A 19,381-nucleotide genomic window follows, 5' to 3' on the forward strand; every position below is an offset into this window, starting at 1 on the left:
ATCTCGAGCCATGATGGATTCTCATCGAACTTAACTTAATCAACACAACTGTCGAAACCTCCATACAGTTCTCACCTAGAATCGCAATTCTCTTTCTCTCAATCCCTCCAAGTTTTCGAGATGTCCGCAGGCTATAAGATCCGAATTGTCAACGAGGTCGTTCGGCGCCTCTGGGATCAGGACCCTGAGACTGCTGTCACTCTGAAAGTAAGTCCTTCGGAGCTGTGACATCCCGGTTTGTCTACCAAAGCTAACAAGCTTGCTCCTCAATAGCGTTACATGAGCGAGACCGACTACATCAAGGACACCATGCTTGCCGTCGTTAAGGACATTGGCTATGCCATGAACGAACTGGACCTTCGTGACGAGAACGCCATCGCCTTCAATCGCTGCAAGTTTGATCTTGCCCGCGCTGTCGTAAGTATTCACCTTTTCCCTTTTCAAGCCCATACTAAAAGGAAGTTAAGGACGAGCACAACCGTCTCACCCGCGATGGCTACGAGCAGACCTTCCGTCCTCGTCTCAACTGCATCGTTCAGGGCCTCAAGCTTGTTGACGAAGACGGCAAGGCCAAGAAGGGCAATGAGCCCATGATGGAAGTGACTCTTCGTTTCCCGGCTCGTGAGTACAACGACAGTCCTCACAGCCTGACCCCCGGCAAGGGCAATGTCTACCTCATGATGAAGGAGCTTTGAACGTGACGCTTTTTCTTGACCTAGCTTCTGAGCTTGGGTAACGAATGACATGAAGGCGCTGAAAGTGGAATGGAATGGAACACGAGGCATTAGAAAAGATACAGAGATCAAGACCAAAACTGCGGGAGATTTCTTTCTCTGGACAGCAATAAACTTGGCCTTTTCTTTGAAGTAGCTGAAATATGATTACGAATTATGTTTGTCCCAGTGGTGGGGTTATCGCAGGATTGCAAATAACATATCGATGACGAGCTTACCGAGAACAACAAGGTGAGAATAGACGTTTGTCACATTCACTAATTAGCATCCTTTCATCAAACAAATCAAGAACAAACTAACTCTTTAAACAGTGATTTCTTAAAATTCAGCAACAGGCTGTTGGGATGTTGTCGATGTTGTAAGCGCCCACTCCACTATTTCCGCGTCTCCCTGAACTATATATCCCCCATTGACTCCCCTCCTACATCAACTGCCTATCTTACAATCACCGATAATCATTGAATAATGAGCAACGATGGTAATTCATGTTCTCAAGCTGGCATCCATAATGCTCGGCGTGAGAATATTGCTACTGCACCGTTTAGTTGCCATCCGTGTCGGAAAAGCAAGCTGAAATGCGATCGTGCAAAGCCATGTTGTAGTCGATGCCTTAAGCAAAATTACGAGTGCGTCTACTCTGACTCAAGGCAGCCTTATCGGGGCATAAATCGAGGCCAGGCCAAGGATTTAGAGGCCAAACTTGGTAAGTTAGGTTGAGCAGTGAGTTGGTGGTTGAACATCTGCTAACCTATACACACAAAAGGACGCCTCGAGAGATTACTACAAGCTTCTCGGCAAAGTGAGACGTCTCGTACTCAGGAAAATCAGTGCAAAGCCAACAATGCTTCAATTGCTGGTATAGCATCGCTAAGCTATTCAAATGATGAACCTGCAGGGTCGGGTCTGATCGAGGAGCCCCTGCCTCAATATCTCGTCAAAACACTGTGGGTATTCTTTTATTCACCCAGACCACACCCGGGACTATAATAATGATCCGATAGAACAACCATCTACTTTAATGATGTCCACCAAGCAGCGCCCATGCTACACAGACAGCGGTTTATGGCATCTCTCTTTCTGCCCGACCATAGGAAAACGCCAATGTGCCTTCAGTACACCGTCATGGCCTTTGCTGCAGAGACTACCAAGTCATATCACCATCTAGGCATGGATTTCTACAAGCGTGCTAGAACTTATCTTCAGGAACAGGAATTCGGGGTATGCTCTATTACGATAGTGGTTGAATACCTACAGTACTGATACAAACGTATTTAGAGCCTTGGGACAAATGATCTGTCACTGGGTCATGTACAAGCTTGGGCCCTGATGTCTTGCTTCGAAGCCGAACACACAATGTTCGCTAAGGCTTCCATTACTTTATCATCTGCCCTTAGAGCTGCACATATACTTAATCTGCACCGGGTTGATATGCCCCAGTCGATCGGAAACGTATCAACGGACTGGATTGAACTTGAGGAGCGACGCCGAACATGGTGGACCATATTCTGTTTCGACCGGTTTGTTTGTGCAACAACCGGATGGCCAGCTCTGATAAATCAACAGAAGGTGAGTTTGATCAGCCTGGCTCACGAACCAATGGCTGACAAGGGTGTAGATAGACACCCGCCTTCCAGCTTCCGACGAAGCGTTTGCGTATGGAAGAGAGGAGCAAACACGTTTCCTAGGAGATCAGCTAATCGAAGCTGAACCACACTCATCTTTCGCTGGAAGAGTACTTACAGCGCACATATTCCACCGTACCATCGAGCATAATAATTCCGACGATGGCCGAGGACAAGGCGCTGAGACTTCAACAGATGACGCATATTGGCAACAGCATAGAGCGATTGACAATGACCTCAAGTTTATGCTACTAATGTTGCCAAAGAATCTGTGCCTTCCTGCCAATTATAAGAGTCACAATGCAGTGTTTGTCAACGTCATGCTTCACACAGCTACAATCTGCCTTCACAGAGCAGCCCTGTGGAGAATGAAGTCGAACATACAAGGACTGCCAAGTTATATGATTCGATTGTCGCAAGATCGTCTAGTTCCAGCGGCAGAAGAGATTCTCAACATCTTTAGAATGATACCTGAACTTGGCACAACCTTTGCAAACCCTCTTATCTGCGTTGCAGCATATATGGCTGCTTTGGTCTTTGTATCCTGTACATCTCCCGCCGAACCTGATGTACAAAGTGAGGAGAATCTCGAATTCATTCTAAGGGTTATGGTAGCTTTTGGGAACAATAATCTTGTCGCTAACGCTGTGTCAAATGAAATTGTAAAAGAGATGAGCCAGTGTGGTATCACCTCCGCAACCATGTGCAAGGTAAGAAATCATCGTGTCTCAATATGCGTCACGGACACTGATAGCTGGTGCAGGTGAACTTGCAGGACACGCCTGTCGACATTCCACTGCTCGCTACTCAGCGACTCTACTCCTCTTTTTCGGACTCATTCGATGTCTGATGCTCCATTCCGCACAAAATACGACGCCAATATGTATCGTGAACAGGGTCTTGTACAATTATTTAGTGATTTAATGAAATATACTATAAGTCCATCGATGTTGATGTTAAAGAAGCGCCTGTATCAAAACAATCTACAAGAAGACACATCATTTGCGCGCAAAGTCGCTTTCCGTCTCAAGCCAAGTGCCAAAAGTCTTGAGTTCGGGGTACTCTTGTCTCAACGCCTTTAAGTCCGCATCAAAGCCTACATCATTGAACCACTTGAACATGTAACCCAATTCCTTCACCATCGCCATCATAGGATAAACAACAAAACTGTAGGCTGAAGGAATTTCACGGCCAATCTTCTCTTTGAAGACTTTTTGGAATTCGTCAAGAGTCAACTCGTCGCCAGCAAGCGACACCGCACGTCCTGAATATTTCTCAGGTTGGAGGAAGGCTTCTGCTCCAGCTATGCCCACGTCAGTGACGGAGACGAGCTGGACTGGCGTTGTTTTGACAGCCAACTTCCACGCAGTAACAAATGATCTTCCCAAGAAGTCATCTGTCAAGTTGTCCATGAATGCCACCGGACGTAGAATTGACCATTGCATATCCGTATTGGCGGTGCGTGCAATCAAGTGCTTCTCGATTTCGTGCTTTGCCATAAAATGAGGAACTGGAGTCGGGTTGTTTTCTGAATCCTGACCATGTCGGTCGACTGAAGTGTAGACAAAGAACTTGACACCAGCGTCTAAAGCGACATCGACAAGGGATTTGCCTTGTCCAACCTCACCACCGCCTCCTTGTCCGAAGCCAACAGGGACCTGAGCATGTCAGTGGTTGCTCATGCTTGATTAAGGGTGAACACTCTTACCTGAACACTGAACACTCCCCATATAGGCTTGTCAGTGACACTCCTCGCAGTTTTGAAGATTGCAGTGGGATCAGCTAGATCGCCTTGCACGAGGTTGATGTTTGGAGATTTGCGGAGTAGTCGTTGGGCTGAAGGAGATTTGGCGTTTCTGGTGACAGCGAGAATCTTGAAATCGGCATTTTGCTTGACGAGTTTGTTGAGGACGGCGCCGCCTTGTTTTCCAGTTGCACCACAGATTAGGATTGCTCGAGACATGTTGAATATTTATGTGGTATTATTTGGAATATGGCAGTGAAGGCCTTATTCGATAATTGGGCTAAAAGCAGGAGAGTATTGATGAACAAGTCGTATAGATTAAGTGGCTACACAAGAAGCTTCTTATATATAATTCCCTTCAAATCTCTATTTAAAACAATCAACGACTGAATCGGGGGATCTGACATGTTGATTTGTTGAAATTATGGAGTAGCCGATCGATGTCCGAATTCACCGAAGTCGTGATGTCTACCTACAGTGCCGGGCTCCTAACAAAAGACGGCGTTGGAGACGGCCGAAAGTGGATACCGGATTAATATCGTCCTCCGAATTATGCGAAGAAGTATCGGATCGGAACCATTATCGAGATACCGATATTAAACAAGGCCGTTGAATAACAGAATTGACTGATCATAATCTAATCTTTTCTGTGACGAGTCTCTAAGATTAACATACCAAACAAAGACTATATTTATCCACTCCTGGAAGAAAAGTTCTATCAAGTCCAACAGTCTCGTGTGACGATCATTTCATATCGCTTCGAATCGGCCACAACATGGTACCACTGAATTATTAACTTGCTCCATATCTACACAATACTAGCATGTGAGAGGGAGAATGGCATCTTCCTAACCTTGAATGACTTTCTTCTATGGTTGACCGAAATTAGCTGATAGAGACTAGTGATAGGATTGGGCAGATTGAAAACTAAAATTATTTAATAAACGTATGGTTATCTTCTTGAGAAGATACCTACCTGCTAATTCAGTTATTATAAAAGCTAAATAATACCCAAAACAGTTGTTGTTCTATATATCTACTGAGTGTTTTAAATACCATCTCTCACCTGTACTGTGCTTTGTACTGTGCGGCACTGGGCTCTGCAATCCAACGTCGGGAATTTGTGGATGCAAGTTGAAGCTTCACCCGAAACAACTTCCTCTCTCTCGTCTTGTTGAACCATTGGGAGCTGGCCCGGCCCAGCATCACTTCCCAGCCATGTCTGCCGCTCTCTTACGATCACGAATTGCCGTTTCTGGCACCCGAATTGCTTCATCCGCCCGCCCTGCCCTTCCCAAGTCAAACCTCGTTCAGCGCCGCAACGCTTCGTCCTCTTCTTCAGCCGGTGATGGAGCTGGTCTCAGGCTCGCTCTTTACGGCAGTGCTACTGCTGCTGTCCTCTATGGCTCTTACCTCTACGCTACCGACACCAGAGCTTTCTTCCACCGATGGGTCGTTCCTCCGCTGCTGCGTTGGGCATACCCTGATGCTGAGGACGCTCACCATGCTGGCACCACGGCCTTGAAGGTGCTCCATGAGCTCAACCTTAACCCCCGCGAGCGCGATACTACTCTCAACTCCCCCGAACTGGCTGTCAATGTCTTTGGAACAGAAGTCCAGAACCCAATTGCTATCTCGGCTGGTCTCGACAAGGATGGAGAGGTAGCAGATGCGTTGTTTGACCTTGGAGCTGGCATTGTCGAGATTGGCGGCTGCACACCTCTCCCCCAAGCCGGCAACCCCAAGCCTCGAGTGTTCCGAGTTCGCAGCCTCGACGGTATGGTCAACCGATACGGTCTCAACTCTCGTGGTGCCGATGATATGGCTATTCGATTGAGGGACCGACTTCGACGATTTGCCCGATCTCTTGGACTTACAGAGAGAGACGTCCTTGACGGAAACGCCAAGGTCCCACCTGGAAGTCTTCGAGAGGGCCGGCTTCTGGCTGTTCAGATCGCCAAGAACAAGGAAACCGACGAGCGGGATGAGAAGGCTATTGCCGAGGACTACGTCTACTGTGTACGAAGACTTGCACGCTTCGCTGATGTACTGGTCGTAAACGTCAGCAGCCCTAATACTCCCGGTCTTCGCGATCTCCAGGCCACTGAGCCCCTGACACGGCTCCTCAGCGCCGTTGTTGACGAAGCTGCCAAGACCGACCGAAAGCAAAAGCCCAAGGTTATGGTTAAGGTCTCTCCCGATGAGGATGAGGACACACAAATGGAGGGTATTGTCGAGGCTGTTCACCGAAGTGGCGTCGACGGAGTTATCGTCGGCAACACAACCAAGCGACGAGACGGCGTCATCCCCCCCGGTATTAAGCTTACTGCCCAGGAGCGACAAAACCTCATGGAGACTGGCGGCTACTCCGGTCCTGCGATGTACAGCCGTACACTCGACCTTGTCGGCCGATACCGCAAGATGCTAGACAAGCACTCTTTCAAGGCCAGCCTCGGCGCCAAGGGTGGTGTTCAGAAGGTCATCTTCGCCACAGGAGGCATCACCAACGGCGAACAAGCGCGGCAGATCCTCAATGCTGGAGCTAGCGTGGCGATGGTCTACACAGGATTGACATATGGCGGCCCTGGCACTATTACCAGGATCAAGCAGGAGTTAAAAGGTGGTGTGAAGAACTAGACATGCTATAGCAAGCAACATTTCCCGTTTTAATTTGTCTATCGCAAAAGGTACAAAATGGGACAATTTCATGAAGAAAAAAGTGATTTTTTAAACATTTTTTTATGTTTTTCTTTTTATTTACCCCTAAGGTTAGTTAGGTAGTCACTTTGCTAGAAATACCAGGGGAATCATACTTACCTCTTAGACCCTTGCTCTCAGTCATGCATGTTGGTATTGATCTTGAGAGAGAGGTATGTCACCCAATCCCTTTGCCTGAAACTCCACAACTCCAAACTCCAGAACCTGCCAGATGACACCGACTTACTCTCCTCAATGTTTGACGAACTTCTTACGGTGGCCCTTAAGCCTGTCGATACAGATCCTGATAATCTCTTGGGTTCCTACAATCTCATACTCGGCATTCTTGACCTTCTTGAAAGCTTCAGCTTTATAATAGATCAATTTCGGTTCATTGGCTGCTTTTACGATGGCCTTCTCTATTCCCTTTCGGTCATAGATTGCCCCGAGCTGCTGGTCCAAAGATTGGAGTACTCGAAGCGTTTTGTCGAGAAGAACCCGATGCTCCAAGACATCATGCTCGACGTCCCTCGCATTTTGGAAACGTCGGGTCAGCTGCTCCTGGAGTATTTTGATCTCACACTTCAGGTTCTCATTCTCCTTTTTGTAGTCGTCCATCGTGTATGACTTGACAACAGGTTCCTCTTCCTCTGACTTGGGAGCCGTATCCTTCTTCAGAGAAAATATACTCTTGATTGACGAAGGCATGTTGAAGACGAGAATAGATGTTTGATGTAGGTAGAGTCGTATGAAGTTGGCGACTACTCGCTTGTGCAAACTGTGTAGTGTTTGATGTCTTGTGATTTCTACTTTCTGGCTTTGCTGATAAACAAATCTAGTATCAAAGCAGGAGATCAAAAACGAGTTGTTGAGTTTTGTTTGACTTGTGTTGGTGATGGATTGAAAGTTAAAAGAAGGGGGAATATAAACTATTTATACTCCAATTTGGCAGGACTTGGATTGTCCCAGCGCGGTATCATATTCAACAGTTCTACTTGAGAGACTGTTCAAAAGATATAACGTAAAAAGAGACATTGTACAACTATTCATCCCTGTGTAAGTAAGTTCTTTCACGTCGAAAAAGACATGGTGTTTGGGTCTTTTCGGAAGACGTTGTATTGAACAACTCTGCTATACATCCTGGACAGTGCTTGTTGTGTTTAACTTAGACATATAAGCAACACTCTGCTCAATGGATAATTAGAACAAGGTATGATCAAAAACCAGGCTTTTTCCTGCTGTGTTCGCTCAGTGGTCGTCGTCTACCATTAACCTGGTAGTCTTTATTTACAGAAAAAAAATATTGCCGACTAAAAATGTCTTGAACCGCATATACATGGTGCTGAATCATTTAGGCATTATCAAGCGGTTTGGATTTCTTGGGATTCTTCATTCAGGATGTTGAAAGGCCAAGCATATAATCCTTCCAAGGCATGGTAAACGTCAAAGTCCCTTCAAAGCCGAATTTCATTGGACTTAGTATGATATATTCGTGGGAGCTTAAACTATAACCCTTATTGACGGGCTTAGGCGTTAGCTACATATATAATCATACACTTGACTCAATCCAATATCAATAAGAACCCATAAAAGGAATAGTTGTCTTTTAAACCGATGTTTACATTGCTATGTTCAACCACAACGTTGGTTCAAATCCTCGTCTTCGTACATGGAGCATGGACTCCTGAACAAAAGAAATATGTAGCGTATTGTCTCGAGACGCTGCTGGATATTCTTAATAGTGGAAAGTAACGGTCAAGAATCTGGGGATTGTAGAATAATATCGTTTGGAGGTATAGAGCCGTCAGGACCAAATAATAGGCACGAAAAGACCAGAAAAGATACCACAGTACTATCTTCGGATTTCCAAAAATGGAGATAACTAAACAAAACAAAACTGTAAAATAGATGTCATACATCGTGTAGAAAATCCATAAGAGACTGGTTCCTTTACATATCAACCCCTGTCTACCTTTGTTATGCCATGCACCGTTCAGTTCCTATTGATACTATTTGCTTTTTCAACAGAAAGCTTGTCCATTGTGACTATTCGTTGTTCAGTTTGTGTTCAGTCAGAGGTGATAATTGAGTCCCTTACCATACTTCCTCCAGCATGTACGCCCCAGTTCAAGGGCCAGCAAGTCTGGATTAAGATGGCTGAACCATATCCCGGAGCTCCTTGTACGTTCCGTAAGTCTGAATGTTCCAATTGAGCTCCAAGCAGCATTGGTGTAGAAGAATATCCATGTGTCGCAGCAACTCGCTGTCTGATTCGGGTACATTGTCTCTGAGTTCGCAGAGTTTAGAGAAACGAACAAAAAGCTCGTCGATACGGGCTTGGAAAGTTGCTAGGAAGCCACGGAGAAGTGGGATGTGCGAGGCGTTGAGATGAACTGTGTCCGACATATTGGCTATAGGGACGTTTCTTGGTTAGATGGTAACAGTCGTTCCAGAGAGCAAGCAGGTGATGGTGGATGGCAGAGTTGATGGAGGCAACTTTACATAAGACCTCAAGTTGATTTATATATGTTCATAGTTTAATTGAATTATCAATTCATTCACCGTATTTACCATGTGTTACTCTAGGTACTTGGATGATAGCATATACACCATTATCCACGGGTTGTCACAGCTCAGGTACTTTGAAGACCATGCGTGCATCTGATCCAGTCACCCTACAATCAGTATCAGCTACAGGCTGAATAAAGGGCAGTTCCAATACAATCAGAATTCATTAATGAAATACTCAATGTGGCTTGCCGTGGTTGGCATTGATGGCCATAAGGTTCTTTTGCCTGATTTTACATTCACGTTCGACTTTCCACCAGCATTAGTGTAAGCAAAGACTTGGGTCTATGTCGAAAACACCAATTATTACATGTTTCAATCTAGTATCCTAATCATACCCTGTAATGTCGCCCCATTGTGAAGCCATTCACGTGCAAGCTGCAGCAACAGGGTAGTAGCCGATAAGCTAGGCTAGGAGGTTGAGACGATATCCGTCAGAGAAATACAGCTTTGCTTCACAAAAATATATTTAACAAGAACAAACATAAACAATCGGAATATTGAGTCAAGAAAATGGGATGCAAATCGGGCTGCTGTGGTCCTCCGGTTACAGAGCCACCTACTGCTAAAGCATTGTCTCAGGTCGACATTGACAGTCGCGAAGATCAAGACAAGGCTGCAACCGGACCAAAGGATGAAGAACGGGCAATCAACGAGCAAGCGATTGACTGCTGCGCTTCCGAGAATTGTGAAGATGACAAGAACGACCGCAATGAGGGTGCACCCGACTGCTGCCGTGGGAAGACCAGTCCCTGCTGCAATGCAGCTTGCATTGACCGCCTTGCTATGCGCGACTGCAGGATGAGCTCCGATGACAGAGAGAGTGAGTGACCAACCTTTCCATATGTTACAGAAGACGTGTTTGCTAATGCCGCATCAGCTGGGACGGGCTGTGGTAGCTCTACCCGTAGCTGCGATGGCGCAACCGACGGCAAGCCATGCAACAAGCACAGCATCTCTGCTCTCGACCGCTACGGTGCAACTCTTCAAGCTCTGGGGTGTCTTTGTCGCACTCTTATTGCTATGGGTCAGGAATCTTGCTGCGAGACCCGGGGTAGCCCGACTAAGAAGCTGTCTTCTCGTTCTCTCCTACGCTCATCAACCGACTCTGGCCGCAGTACAGGCTCTGTCACCAAAGAGAAGGCTGTAGAGAACCGATTCCGTCTGCGAGATAGCTCTACAGAGAGTGTAAAATCTGCCAGCCAATCATCTGCTAAGAAGAGCTGCGGTAAAGCATGTTGTTCAGTGGCCAAGCCAGACAAGGACGCTGTTCCCAAAGACAAATGCAGGAAGGGGTGTTGTGCAAAAGACAACGCCAATGATCAACAAATTATCGTCGAAAAATCAACCCAAAAGTTTCCTGATGACCTTGCTGGTACAAGCGGATGTCTCGACGCCTGCTGCTCTCAGAAGCCTCCGCCCGAACAGCAACCCGTTGACCAAAATGATAGCAAAGTTGCCAAGAATCATGTCGCTACGGATAGTTGCTCTGGCTTCTGTTGCACAACTGGGCGCAAAGAGAACCCTGTTACAAAAGGCTACCCGGCTACCAAGGTTAATGACCCTGCAGCAAATGGATGTTCAAAGCCTTGCCATGCGACCAAGACAGAGGAGATTGCTGGGAACCAACTTACCCCTATTTGTAGTAGTGCTTGTTGCAAGCCAAAAGAAAGGCTCTCAACTGGGCTCCCAGGAGACGACTGTGGCGGGTACTGCTACGAGAAATCTCAGGGTTGTCAAATCCCCGATGACGACTGCTGTACCTCTAATGTCCTCGAAGAGCATCAAGACAACAAAGCACTCTCTATTGAAAAGCCTACCGATGTAGAGAATCAGACCACAGGAAAAGAACGTGTGGTTCTCAGTATCTCGGGTATGACATGCACTGGCTGCGAGACGAAACTCAATCGAACACTAGCCACAGTTCCTGCTGTCAAGGAGCTGAAAACAAGCCTCGTTCTCTCAAGAGCAGAATTCAACATTGACTTACGCCTCGGATCAGTCGACGAGGTTATCAAACACCTCGAACGAACCACAGAGTTCAAATGTGAGAGAATCCAAACTCGAGGTTCCAGCTTGGATCTCGTTGTGGATGGCAACATATCCCAGTTTGTAGGACAGACATGGCCTGACGGCGTTGTTGATATGACTGTTCTTGACAAAAACAATGTTCGGGTTTTCTTCGATCCTAAAATTATTGGTGCACGAGACCTTGCTGAAAGATCCTGGGTACCTCCCGTTAAGCTTGCCCCTCCAGTCGCGGACTCGTCTCTTGAAGCTGGAAACAAGCATGTTCGCCATGTTGGTTATATGACTCTGCTGTCTGCAGTTCTTACTATCCCTGTACTTGTCATGGCATGGGCGCCAATCCCCGAGAATGAGACAGCCTACTCTTCGGCTTCACTTGCATTGGCTACCGCCGTCCAAGTTGTCATTGCAGGACCATTCTATCCCAAGGCTATCAAAGCACTGGTTTTCTCTCGAGTCATCGAGATGGATTTATTGATTGTCCTTAGCACCAGCGCAGCCTACATCTTCTCTGTTGTCTCCTTTGGATACCTTGTTGCTGGAAAGCCTCTCTCGACTGGACAGTTTTTCGAAACCTCCACTTTGCTGGTGACTTTAATCATGGTTGGCCGATGGGTTGCGGCACTCGCTCGTCAGAAGGCAGTCGAGTCAATCTCTATTCGGTCACTCCAGGCATCAACTGCCATTATCGTCGACGAGAAGAGCGGCATCGAGCGCGAGATTGACATCAGACTTCTTCAGTATGGCGACATCTTCAGGGTTCTTCCCGATACAAGAATCCCTACTGATGGAACCGTCATGACTGGCTCATCGGAAGTTGACGAATCCATGCTTACGGGCGAGTCCCGACCCGTGGAGAAATATCCCGGATCTGGTGTTATTGCAGGATCAATTAATGGCTCAGGTGTTATGATTGTGCGACTGCGTCGCTTGCCTGGTGACAATACCATCAATGCGATTGCCGCCATGGTCGATGAGGCTAAGCTGTCAAAGCCGAAGCTGCAGGACCTGGCAGACCGGGTGGCCTCCTATTTCGTCCCTGTAGTAGTTGCCTTGACCGTCATCACGTTCGTGATTTGGGTCAGTGTTGGCCTGACAGTCCGGGGTTATGGCGGCTCCAAGGCTACAACCGAGGCAATAACTTATGCCATAGCTGTCCTCATCGTGTCATGCCCTTGCGCGATTGGATTAGCAGTTCCCATGGTTATTGTGATCATGAGCGGAGTGGCTGCAGAGAAAGGCATCATCTTCAAGTCGGCTGACGCTATCGAAGTTGCTCACAAGACATCTCACGTTGTGTTTGACAAGACTGGCACTCTGACTCAAGGGAAACTGTCTGTCGTTTCAAAGGAATGCATCGGCAAACCTTCTCTTCCACTACTTTTGGGTCTTATCGAGAACAGCCGACATCCAGTTTCGGTAGCTGTGACGAGACATCTTAAGGATATCGGGATTGAGCCTTTTGCTGCAGATGAAACAAAGAGCCTGACAGGCAAAGGTATCGAAGCAGTCGTAAAGGGTCAAAGGCTCAAGGCTGGAAACTCCCGTTGGTTGGGTCTTTCAGAGAACCCTCTCGTCTCCACGTTACTCGCTCAAGGTAATACTGTTTTTTGTTTCACAGTAAATGACGATTTGCGCGCTGTGTATGGCCTCCAAGATGAGCTCAGGCACGATGCTTTGGAGACCGTAAAGGCGCTGCACATGCGTGGCCTTTCAGTCCATGTGGTCTCCGGCGACGATGAAGAAGCTGTCCAGAATCTAGCCACGAAACTGAACATCCCGAGAAATAACGTCCGTTCCCGAACTTCACCTGCTGGCAAGAAGGACTACATCCAGACCCTTCTTGGCAACGTAAACGATCACAAGAAGCCAGTCGTTGTTTTCTGTGGCGATGGCACAAACGACGCTGTTGCTCTCGCCCAAGCCACTATCGGTGTTCACATGAACGAAGGTACAGATGTTGCTCAATCTGCTGCAGATGTAGTCCTCATGCGACCTACTCTCAGTGGCATTATCACCATGATAGATGCGAGCCGAAAGTCTGTTAATCGTATCAAGTTCAACTTCTCGTGGAGTTTTGTGTACAACACGTTTGCTGTGCTTCTTGCCGCTGGCGCGTTTGTCAATGCCAGGATTCCACCGGAATATGCAGGCCTTGGAGAGTTGGTGAGCGTTTTGCCTGTTATTCTGGCTGCTGTGCTTCTGCGCTGGTCAAAGATCTGAGTAAGAACTCTTGGGTCTCTCAATAAACTCAAGCAGCGCAACTTCTGCGAACTCTCATTTAGATCCTACTAGGAGCCTTTCCGCTGTTTATTTCCCCTCTATTGTCCTTGTTTGGTATGGCAGAATGCTGCATTCCGGTCGCTACCGTGGCTTCGTCTTTCAGTAAACATCAGAAAGGCGTCTTTTGACGCCTGCAACAACCAGTACACTTCTATTCACGCTCTTTACATAGCCATTGTTCCAACTATTTTCGAACAAGGTACTCAAGCCAGCAATGGGGCTACAAGGAGAATACACGACTCCATCTCTCGATTGCTTAACCTTGCCTCAGGGTATCAGAAAAATTGACCGCTGGAAGCATAAGAGACGAAAATGATGAGACTCTTTATGCTTCTTAGGGTATAGCTCTTAGACTACTTATTTTCATACCCTAAGACTTAGGAGGCCATTTGTTTCTGCTACCCAGTAGCCTTGTTCACTATTTGGGCAACTATTTTAGAATTCTCAGTTGCTACGTCTTGTAAAGAAACATAGCTAAGCATCAAAATTCAATAGTTATTTGTCCCTCCAAGCTACCATATGTCAATGTGAACAATAGATAAATTAACTTGACCGTTTTGAAATGTCAACAAATAGCCCCCATATCGTACATTATTAATATTATACGAGTGGCTTAATAAAGCCAAAATTACATGATATCGCTCTTGTGAAAACAACTAGAATCGCAGCTTTTCCAAATCAAGAACTCAGTACAGACCCCCATGGCAATTCTGCCAGCCATATCCAACAAAATATTATGGGTATCAGGGCAAGCACAATCCACCAGACTTCGATAGTCAGTTTGATTTGCAACCATCGCGGTAGACTTCTGCTCAACAAAGAGCGATGGGAACATCTCTTTGTACCGTACACAAGACATCCGAGGCCTGGTCGAGATTCACATTCGACATGTTCTCGTCTTCGGCGCATCAATAGACTGTAATTCCTGTTAGATAATTTTGTTAACGAAAGAGGGGAACGAGTAACATACGGTACACTTCCACGACAGAAACGGAGATCGCTTCCGAGATCACAGCGTCTGTCGTTGGGACATTCCAGATGGAGACTTCTTCGTTCAACCAGCCATTCAACCTTGAGATTGATGCCTGTGTCGACAAGGCTATAGAAGTGGGCGTTGGTATGTTTTAAGGAAAGAGCATCGGGATAGATGAGAAATTCAGAAATAGCGAGATGTATCTCGGTAGGTAGTGACATAAGTTCCAGCTTGGGAGTTGTTATTGTTGTTGTTGACTGGCCGGTGCCTTTACCGGCTTCGGGCCCGGCAGTGGGGCAACGGCTTCGGAGGACACTGGACATGTCGGGACGGAGCGGGGCGGAAGGAGCGATTTGGAGTATCGGAAAGAACGAATGGTTGAATGTGACTTGGTTGTCTTCTTTGGAAAGAGCGAAAGCTTTGTACGTGGCTGCTGCCTTGTCCTATGTTGATAATTTGGAAGCCTAGAGTTGATAGCACAGTCCTACAGGTCAGGTCAGGTCAGGTCAGGCCCAGGCCAGGGGTCGCAGGCAGCGCTCAAGCCACTTAGAATAGGGCAGTGCAAGAGTCTTGTTATTTAGCGGGTTTCAAGCGATTTCAGCTGGTGGAGGACTTTGATGTTAGAGTCAGCAACAAGCTGGGAATTTCAATTTCTATGGGGACGAAGCAGAAGAATATGTATTTATTTCTAGGTACTATTAACTACCTATTCAAGACCGGATTCGGGCATTGTTGCATGCAGGGGAGACAATGAGACTCTTAAGGATCGTAGGGTTTCAGATACCGAGTCCTTGATGAGTAGATCAACACTCAATAGCAATATTCTTTAATCAGCTCTGATTCAGTCATTACATGTACTTATTCGCTCTCTACTCCTTCCTTCCTATCCACAATACACAATACGTACTATCTAAGTTGCCTATTTTTAGGTAGTGAATTACTGAGTGCCCCACGTGATCCCGTGTTCTCCATCGCGTGTCGTCCTAAATTCGAGACGCCAAAATCTCTCCCTCGTCATTGAAGCCCCTGCTAAATTAGCTAGAGTGCCATTCCCCCGCCGCATTCTTTTTCTGGAAAAACAATGATTCATCGCCTTCGTGAGCGTTGCTGCGATGACGTTAGATAGCGATAACGAATTTGGCTACGATTTCTCTGTCGAAGAGGAGGAATTGCTATTGCAGTTGGCCTCTGAAAATAACAACAACATCGCCCCTCAAAATAATGCGAGATTGGCAGCCATAGACGCTGTACCTGAAAGAACCGATCATTTACTTGAACAAGATGCCACCTTCACGACTGGGAATGCATCAAGCCATACATTGGGCCCTCGTGAAACAGGGCGGGCGAGCGACCTTTACAGAGGGCAAGCGTTTAACCAACGCGAAACATCTTCTGGCTTGCCAACGCCACCTGCTGCATCCTCCTCAATCGAGGATGTACTCTACCCGGATTGTACGTGATGGTTCCTCGTGAGGCTTCATCACACTAACTGACCCAAGAGATTAGTGAGAAAAGCCTTGAACAACTTAAATTCCATGTCACCACGATCACCCGGATCAGAATCAACCGTCACTGCAGGGCGTACATCTGAAACCACTCAAGATGCCTCATATGACGATGGCCGTTCGCCTCTACAACGGTTTAGATCTTATCCAAAGAGGCCACTGACCGTGACTGATCTCACTTCTGGCGCTTGGTGTGAGTTACAATACTGGTATACTCTCACTCGATTACCTGGGGGCCGAAGGACGAGAACAGCGGCCATGAAGCAAGGCTCCAAAATCCATAAAAAGCTCGAGGACGAAGTTCATACTACTGTCAAGATTGACATCATGACTAAAGAGGACGCGTTTGGACTCAAGCTATGGAATCTAGTACAAGGGCTAAGAACCTTGCGTGATACGGGACTTACTCGTGAGCTGGAAGTATGGGGGATCGTTGACGAGAACCTCGTAAACGGAGTCATCGATAGCGTGAGTTACGAAAATCCAAATCCAGAATTCGAGGCAGAACTCTCTAGCCAAGAGCCAAAAAAAGACAAACAGAAATACTCTTTGGCCGACTACTTTCCGCCGAAAAATGCGGATGCGAACCACTCGGGACACAAGATCTATCTTGCTGATGTTAAGACGCGTGGGTCTTCTTCTGCTGTTTCGCCCGCCCAAATACGACCGGCAAAGATCCAACTGCTTCTGTACCATCGGTTTCTATCCGATATGGCTGCTGGCAAGTTGGATTTCTTCAAGGTCTTTCGACGATACGGGCTCAACCCAGATGATGCCTTCTCAGACACATTTATCGCACAAATCGGCAGTCTGCACGACGAGATCTTCGTGGATGCGTCAGAAACTGAAACCGATTTCACTCAAGAATACCCTTCTTCCAGCTTTCAGAGTTCTTCTTCAGCCGGACCTGATCTGTTGCAGTACCGAACATTACGAGAACTAGTTCCTCTTGTTCGGCAAGAAATAGACCTTACTTTTCCTCACGGTGAGCACTCTATGGGTCATATGCTTCGGGTCCAATATGTTCACCGCAGCGACGGTCGCGAAATCGACCTTCATGACTTTCCTGTTTCACGAAAAGCATTGGAGGCATACCTCGCCAATTATATGGAGTGGTGGAAGGGCAAGCGTGAGGCCAAAGGTGTCAACATAGAAGAGGCGTTCAAGTGTGGAACATGCGAATTTGTTTCCGACTGTTCATGGCGGCAGAGCATGGATGATGAGATGTTGCAGAAAGCCAGGACTCAGCAGAAAAAACGGGCAACACGCCGGGCGAGCACCAACGCCGCCTGAGTAGATGGCCTCTGGATATATCATGAATTACGATGTATTAGGATATAACACGAGACTTGCATTGGTTTTCTAGGTTTATAAAGATGCAACATTCTGTTTTTGGCATTCTTCGTGGGATTTCAAGACACCAGTGACCAGTTCTTCTTTATCCCAACCGTGTTGAAGCTGTGCAATTCCTGCGTGACGGTCTGCCTCCAGGCATCTCAGGAGCAAGTTGAGGGCCTGCTTCCTCTCAGTGCTTGCTCGGCCTATGAGTACGGGTGATCCCGAAACCCCATCCATCTAGACATCGTCAGTATCGGCGTTGGAAAACTGAGTATTGGCAACTTACATTGAGCAGCAACGTGAATGTCAATGTTCAGTTCATCGGCCCAGTGCCACACCAGGTTGGGATCTTTGAGAAAGCCGCGTCCGACAAAGACCGCATCCACAGAGCCATCGTCAAGGTAGCTCTGAGCCTGCTTCCCGGAAGTGATCATTCCTACAGAAGTTACGGCGGTCCTGGTGCCCTTGACAGCTTTCTTGACAGCAGCAGCCCACGGAACTTGATACCCAGGACCGGAATTGATTTTTTGACGGCTATCCAAGCCACCACCAGTGACGTCAAGCAGGTCTACTCCGTTATCTGCAAGGATCTTTGCGAGGAGTGCTGCTTCTTCGATATGCCACTGAGGTAGAGATGGATCGAAGTCAAGATAGTCAGTCCCGGGAATGCGGGCGAAAACGGGGTACCCTTGAGGGACAATCTCGCGGGTCAGTTGGACAATCTCAACAAGGAGACGGATGCGGTTTTCGAAGGAGCCTCCATACTCATCTATCCTCTGATTAGAGGTTGGGGAGAGGAATGAGTTGATGAGGTAGCCATGGGCAGCATGGACTTCAATGGCCTAGGCGAGTCAACTACTAATCAGTGGTTTCGGGCTGGTTCACTTACATCAAAGCCGGCTTTGACGGCACGCTTCGCAGCGGCGACCCAGTCTTGCTTGAACTTTGAGATATCATCCTTGGTCATCTCCTTGGGGACGACAGACTCTGGGCTGTAAGGGATTGCACTTGGTGCGACTACCTCATCAGGCCACCCATTCGCCTATTAGTGTCGCGGTCAGCCGTGAACGTTTGCAAAAGTTTAACAAATATTACCTCTTTGAAAGCAGTGTTCTTGCGATCCAGCCACGGTACGACTGTGCTCGCCTTTCTCCCGGCATGGCCCATCTGAATCGCAATCTTGGCGCCCTGGCTATGAACAAAGTCCACAATATCCTGAAGAGGTCCAAGCTGTCCATCATCATAGATGCCTGCATCCTCCGGACTGATTCGCCCCTCTGGTGAGACTGCATTGACTTCTGTAACGATGAGGCCCGGACCTCGTGCTGCGAAACTGCCCAAGTGCTGCTTATGCCAGGGGGTCATGACACCATCCTTTGCCGAATATTGACACATCGGGGATACGAAAATGCGGTTGTGGAGAGTCAGGTTTCTCAGTTTAAGAGGGGAAAATATACTTCCTTCAGGTTGAACATCATGTGGTGTTCCTGCTGGTGGATCTTGAACTGGAGTGTAGAAAGGAACCTATGGATTGTGAGTATCTGTGGTTATCTGGGATAGTCTATGAGACGGACATTCGGGGCTTCTTTGTTTATAATGATTTTATGATGGCCATTTGCCTCACATTTAGGCATCGTCTCGGCCATGTTGTTGATTTGCAATGATAAATAGGTAATTTGGCAAGTGTATATAGGAGACAGTCTGGTCTTCTTGAATTGATGTGAGTAGCGTAAAAGTGGACAGACCAGTGCAGGTATTTATAACATCGCGTTAGACCTCGTCACTATAATTGAGACGCAACCTTCCCATTGTTTCCACCTTCCGAACAACGACCAGACGTGTTACAATACCTTCAGCTCGAGAATGAGATGGATGCTTGCAATTCATAA

At 47.1% G+C, this 19,381-nt stretch overlaps 10 protein-coding genes across 10 annotated transcripts; 5 read left to right on the top strand and 5 right to left on the bottom strand.

Annotated features, from left to right (window-relative positions):
• Nucleotides 1-120: 120 nt before the first annotated feature.
• Nucleotides 121-695, top strand: FSST1_000891 (uncharacterized protein; the record flags this gene model as incomplete). The annotated part of the gene is made up of 3 exons (XM_083235508.1): nt 121-207; nt 274-417; nt 468-695. The coding sequence occupies 3 exons, from the start codon at nt 121-123 to the stop codon at nt 693-695; spliced, it is 459 nt and encodes a 152-aa protein (XP_083091073.1).
• A 504-nt stretch (nt 696-1,199) lies between these two features.
• FSST1_000892 (transcription factor domain-containing protein) lies at nt 1,200-3,123 on the top strand (the record flags this gene model as incomplete). Its single annotated transcript, XM_083235519.1, has 5 exons — nt 1,200-1,437; nt 1,498-1,678; nt 1,736-1,952; nt 2,010-2,300; nt 2,350-3,123. 5 exons carry the CDS (start codon nt 1,200-1,202, stop codon nt 3,121-3,123), a joined length of 1,701 nt encoding a protein of 566 aa, XP_083091074.1.
• A 231-nt stretch (nt 3,124-3,354) lies between these two features.
• Nucleotides 3,355-4,319, bottom strand: FSST1_000893 (uncharacterized protein; the record flags this gene model as incomplete). The annotated part of the gene is made up of 2 exons (XM_083235531.1): nt 3,355-4,014; nt 4,065-4,319. The coding sequence occupies 2 exons, from the start codon at nt 4,317-4,319 to the stop codon at nt 3,355-3,357; spliced, it is 915 nt and encodes a 304-aa protein (XP_083091075.1).
• Nucleotides 4,320-5,318: 999 nt separating this feature from the next.
• FSST1_000894 (dihydroorotate dehydrogenase 2) lies at nt 5,319-6,737 on the top strand (the record flags this gene model as incomplete). Its single annotated transcript, XM_083235542.1, has 1 exon — nt 5,319-6,737. One exon carries the CDS (start codon nt 5,319-5,321, stop codon nt 6,735-6,737), a length of 1,419 nt encoding a protein of 472 aa, XP_083091076.1.
• Nucleotides 6,738-7,049: 312 nt separating this feature from the next.
• On the bottom strand, nt 7,050-7,505 carry FSST1_000895 (uncharacterized protein; the record flags this gene model as incomplete). Its single annotated transcript, XM_083235553.1, has 1 exon — nt 7,050-7,505. The coding sequence occupies one exon, from the start codon at nt 7,503-7,505 to the stop codon at nt 7,050-7,052; it is 456 nt and encodes a 151-aa protein (XP_083091077.1).
• Nucleotides 7,506-8,945: 1,440 nt separating this feature from the next.
• FSST1_000896 (uncharacterized protein) lies at nt 8,946-9,203 on the bottom strand (the record flags this gene model as incomplete). Its single annotated transcript, XM_083235564.1, has 1 exon — nt 8,946-9,203. The coding sequence occupies one exon, from the start codon at nt 9,201-9,203 to the stop codon at nt 8,946-8,948; it is 258 nt and encodes an 85-aa protein (XP_083091078.1).
• Nucleotides 9,204-9,878: 675 nt separating this feature from the next.
• FSST1_000897 (cation-transporting P-type ATPase PCA1) lies at nt 9,879-13,616 on the top strand (the record flags this gene model as incomplete). Its single annotated transcript, XM_083235575.1, has 2 exons — nt 9,879-10,188; nt 10,246-13,616. 2 exons carry the CDS (start codon nt 9,879-9,881, stop codon nt 13,614-13,616), a joined length of 3,681 nt encoding a protein of 1,226 aa, XP_083091079.1.
• An 872-nt stretch (nt 13,617-14,488) lies between these two features.
• FSST1_000898 (uncharacterized protein) lies at nt 14,489-14,972 on the bottom strand (the record flags this gene model as incomplete). Its single annotated transcript, XM_083235586.1, has 2 exons — nt 14,489-14,574; nt 14,636-14,972. 2 exons carry the CDS (start codon nt 14,970-14,972, stop codon nt 14,489-14,491), a joined length of 423 nt encoding a protein of 140 aa, XP_083091080.1.
• A 789-nt stretch (nt 14,973-15,761) lies between these two features.
• On the top strand, nt 15,762-17,447 carry FSST1_000899 (exonuclease V a 5' deoxyribonuclease-domain-containing protein; the record flags this gene model as incomplete). Its single annotated transcript, XM_083235597.1, has 2 exons — nt 15,762-16,101; nt 16,156-17,447. The coding sequence occupies 2 exons, from the start codon at nt 15,762-15,764 to the stop codon at nt 17,445-17,447; spliced, it is 1,632 nt and encodes a 543-aa protein (XP_083091081.1).
• Nucleotides 17,448-17,679: 232 nt separating this feature from the next.
• On the bottom strand, nt 17,680-19,138 carry FSST1_000900 (NADH:flavin oxidoreductase/NADH oxidase; the record flags this gene model as incomplete). The annotated part of the gene is made up of 5 exons (XM_083235608.1): nt 17,680-17,729; nt 17,779-18,334; nt 18,382-18,534; nt 18,588-19,016; nt 19,067-19,138. 5 exons carry the CDS (start codon nt 19,136-19,138, stop codon nt 17,680-17,682), a joined length of 1,260 nt encoding a protein of 419 aa, XP_083091082.1.
• Between the last annotated feature and the right edge of the window lie 243 nt (nt 19,139-19,381).

The sequence above is a fragment of the Fusarium sambucinum genome, chromosome IV (genome assembly GCF_050947815.1).
Source record: "Fusarium sambucinum isolate potato_lamoka chromosome IV, whole genome shotgun sequence".
Classification (NCBI taxonomy): domain Eukaryota; kingdom Fungi; phylum Ascomycota; class Sordariomycetes; order Hypocreales; family Nectriaceae; genus Fusarium; species Fusarium sambucinum.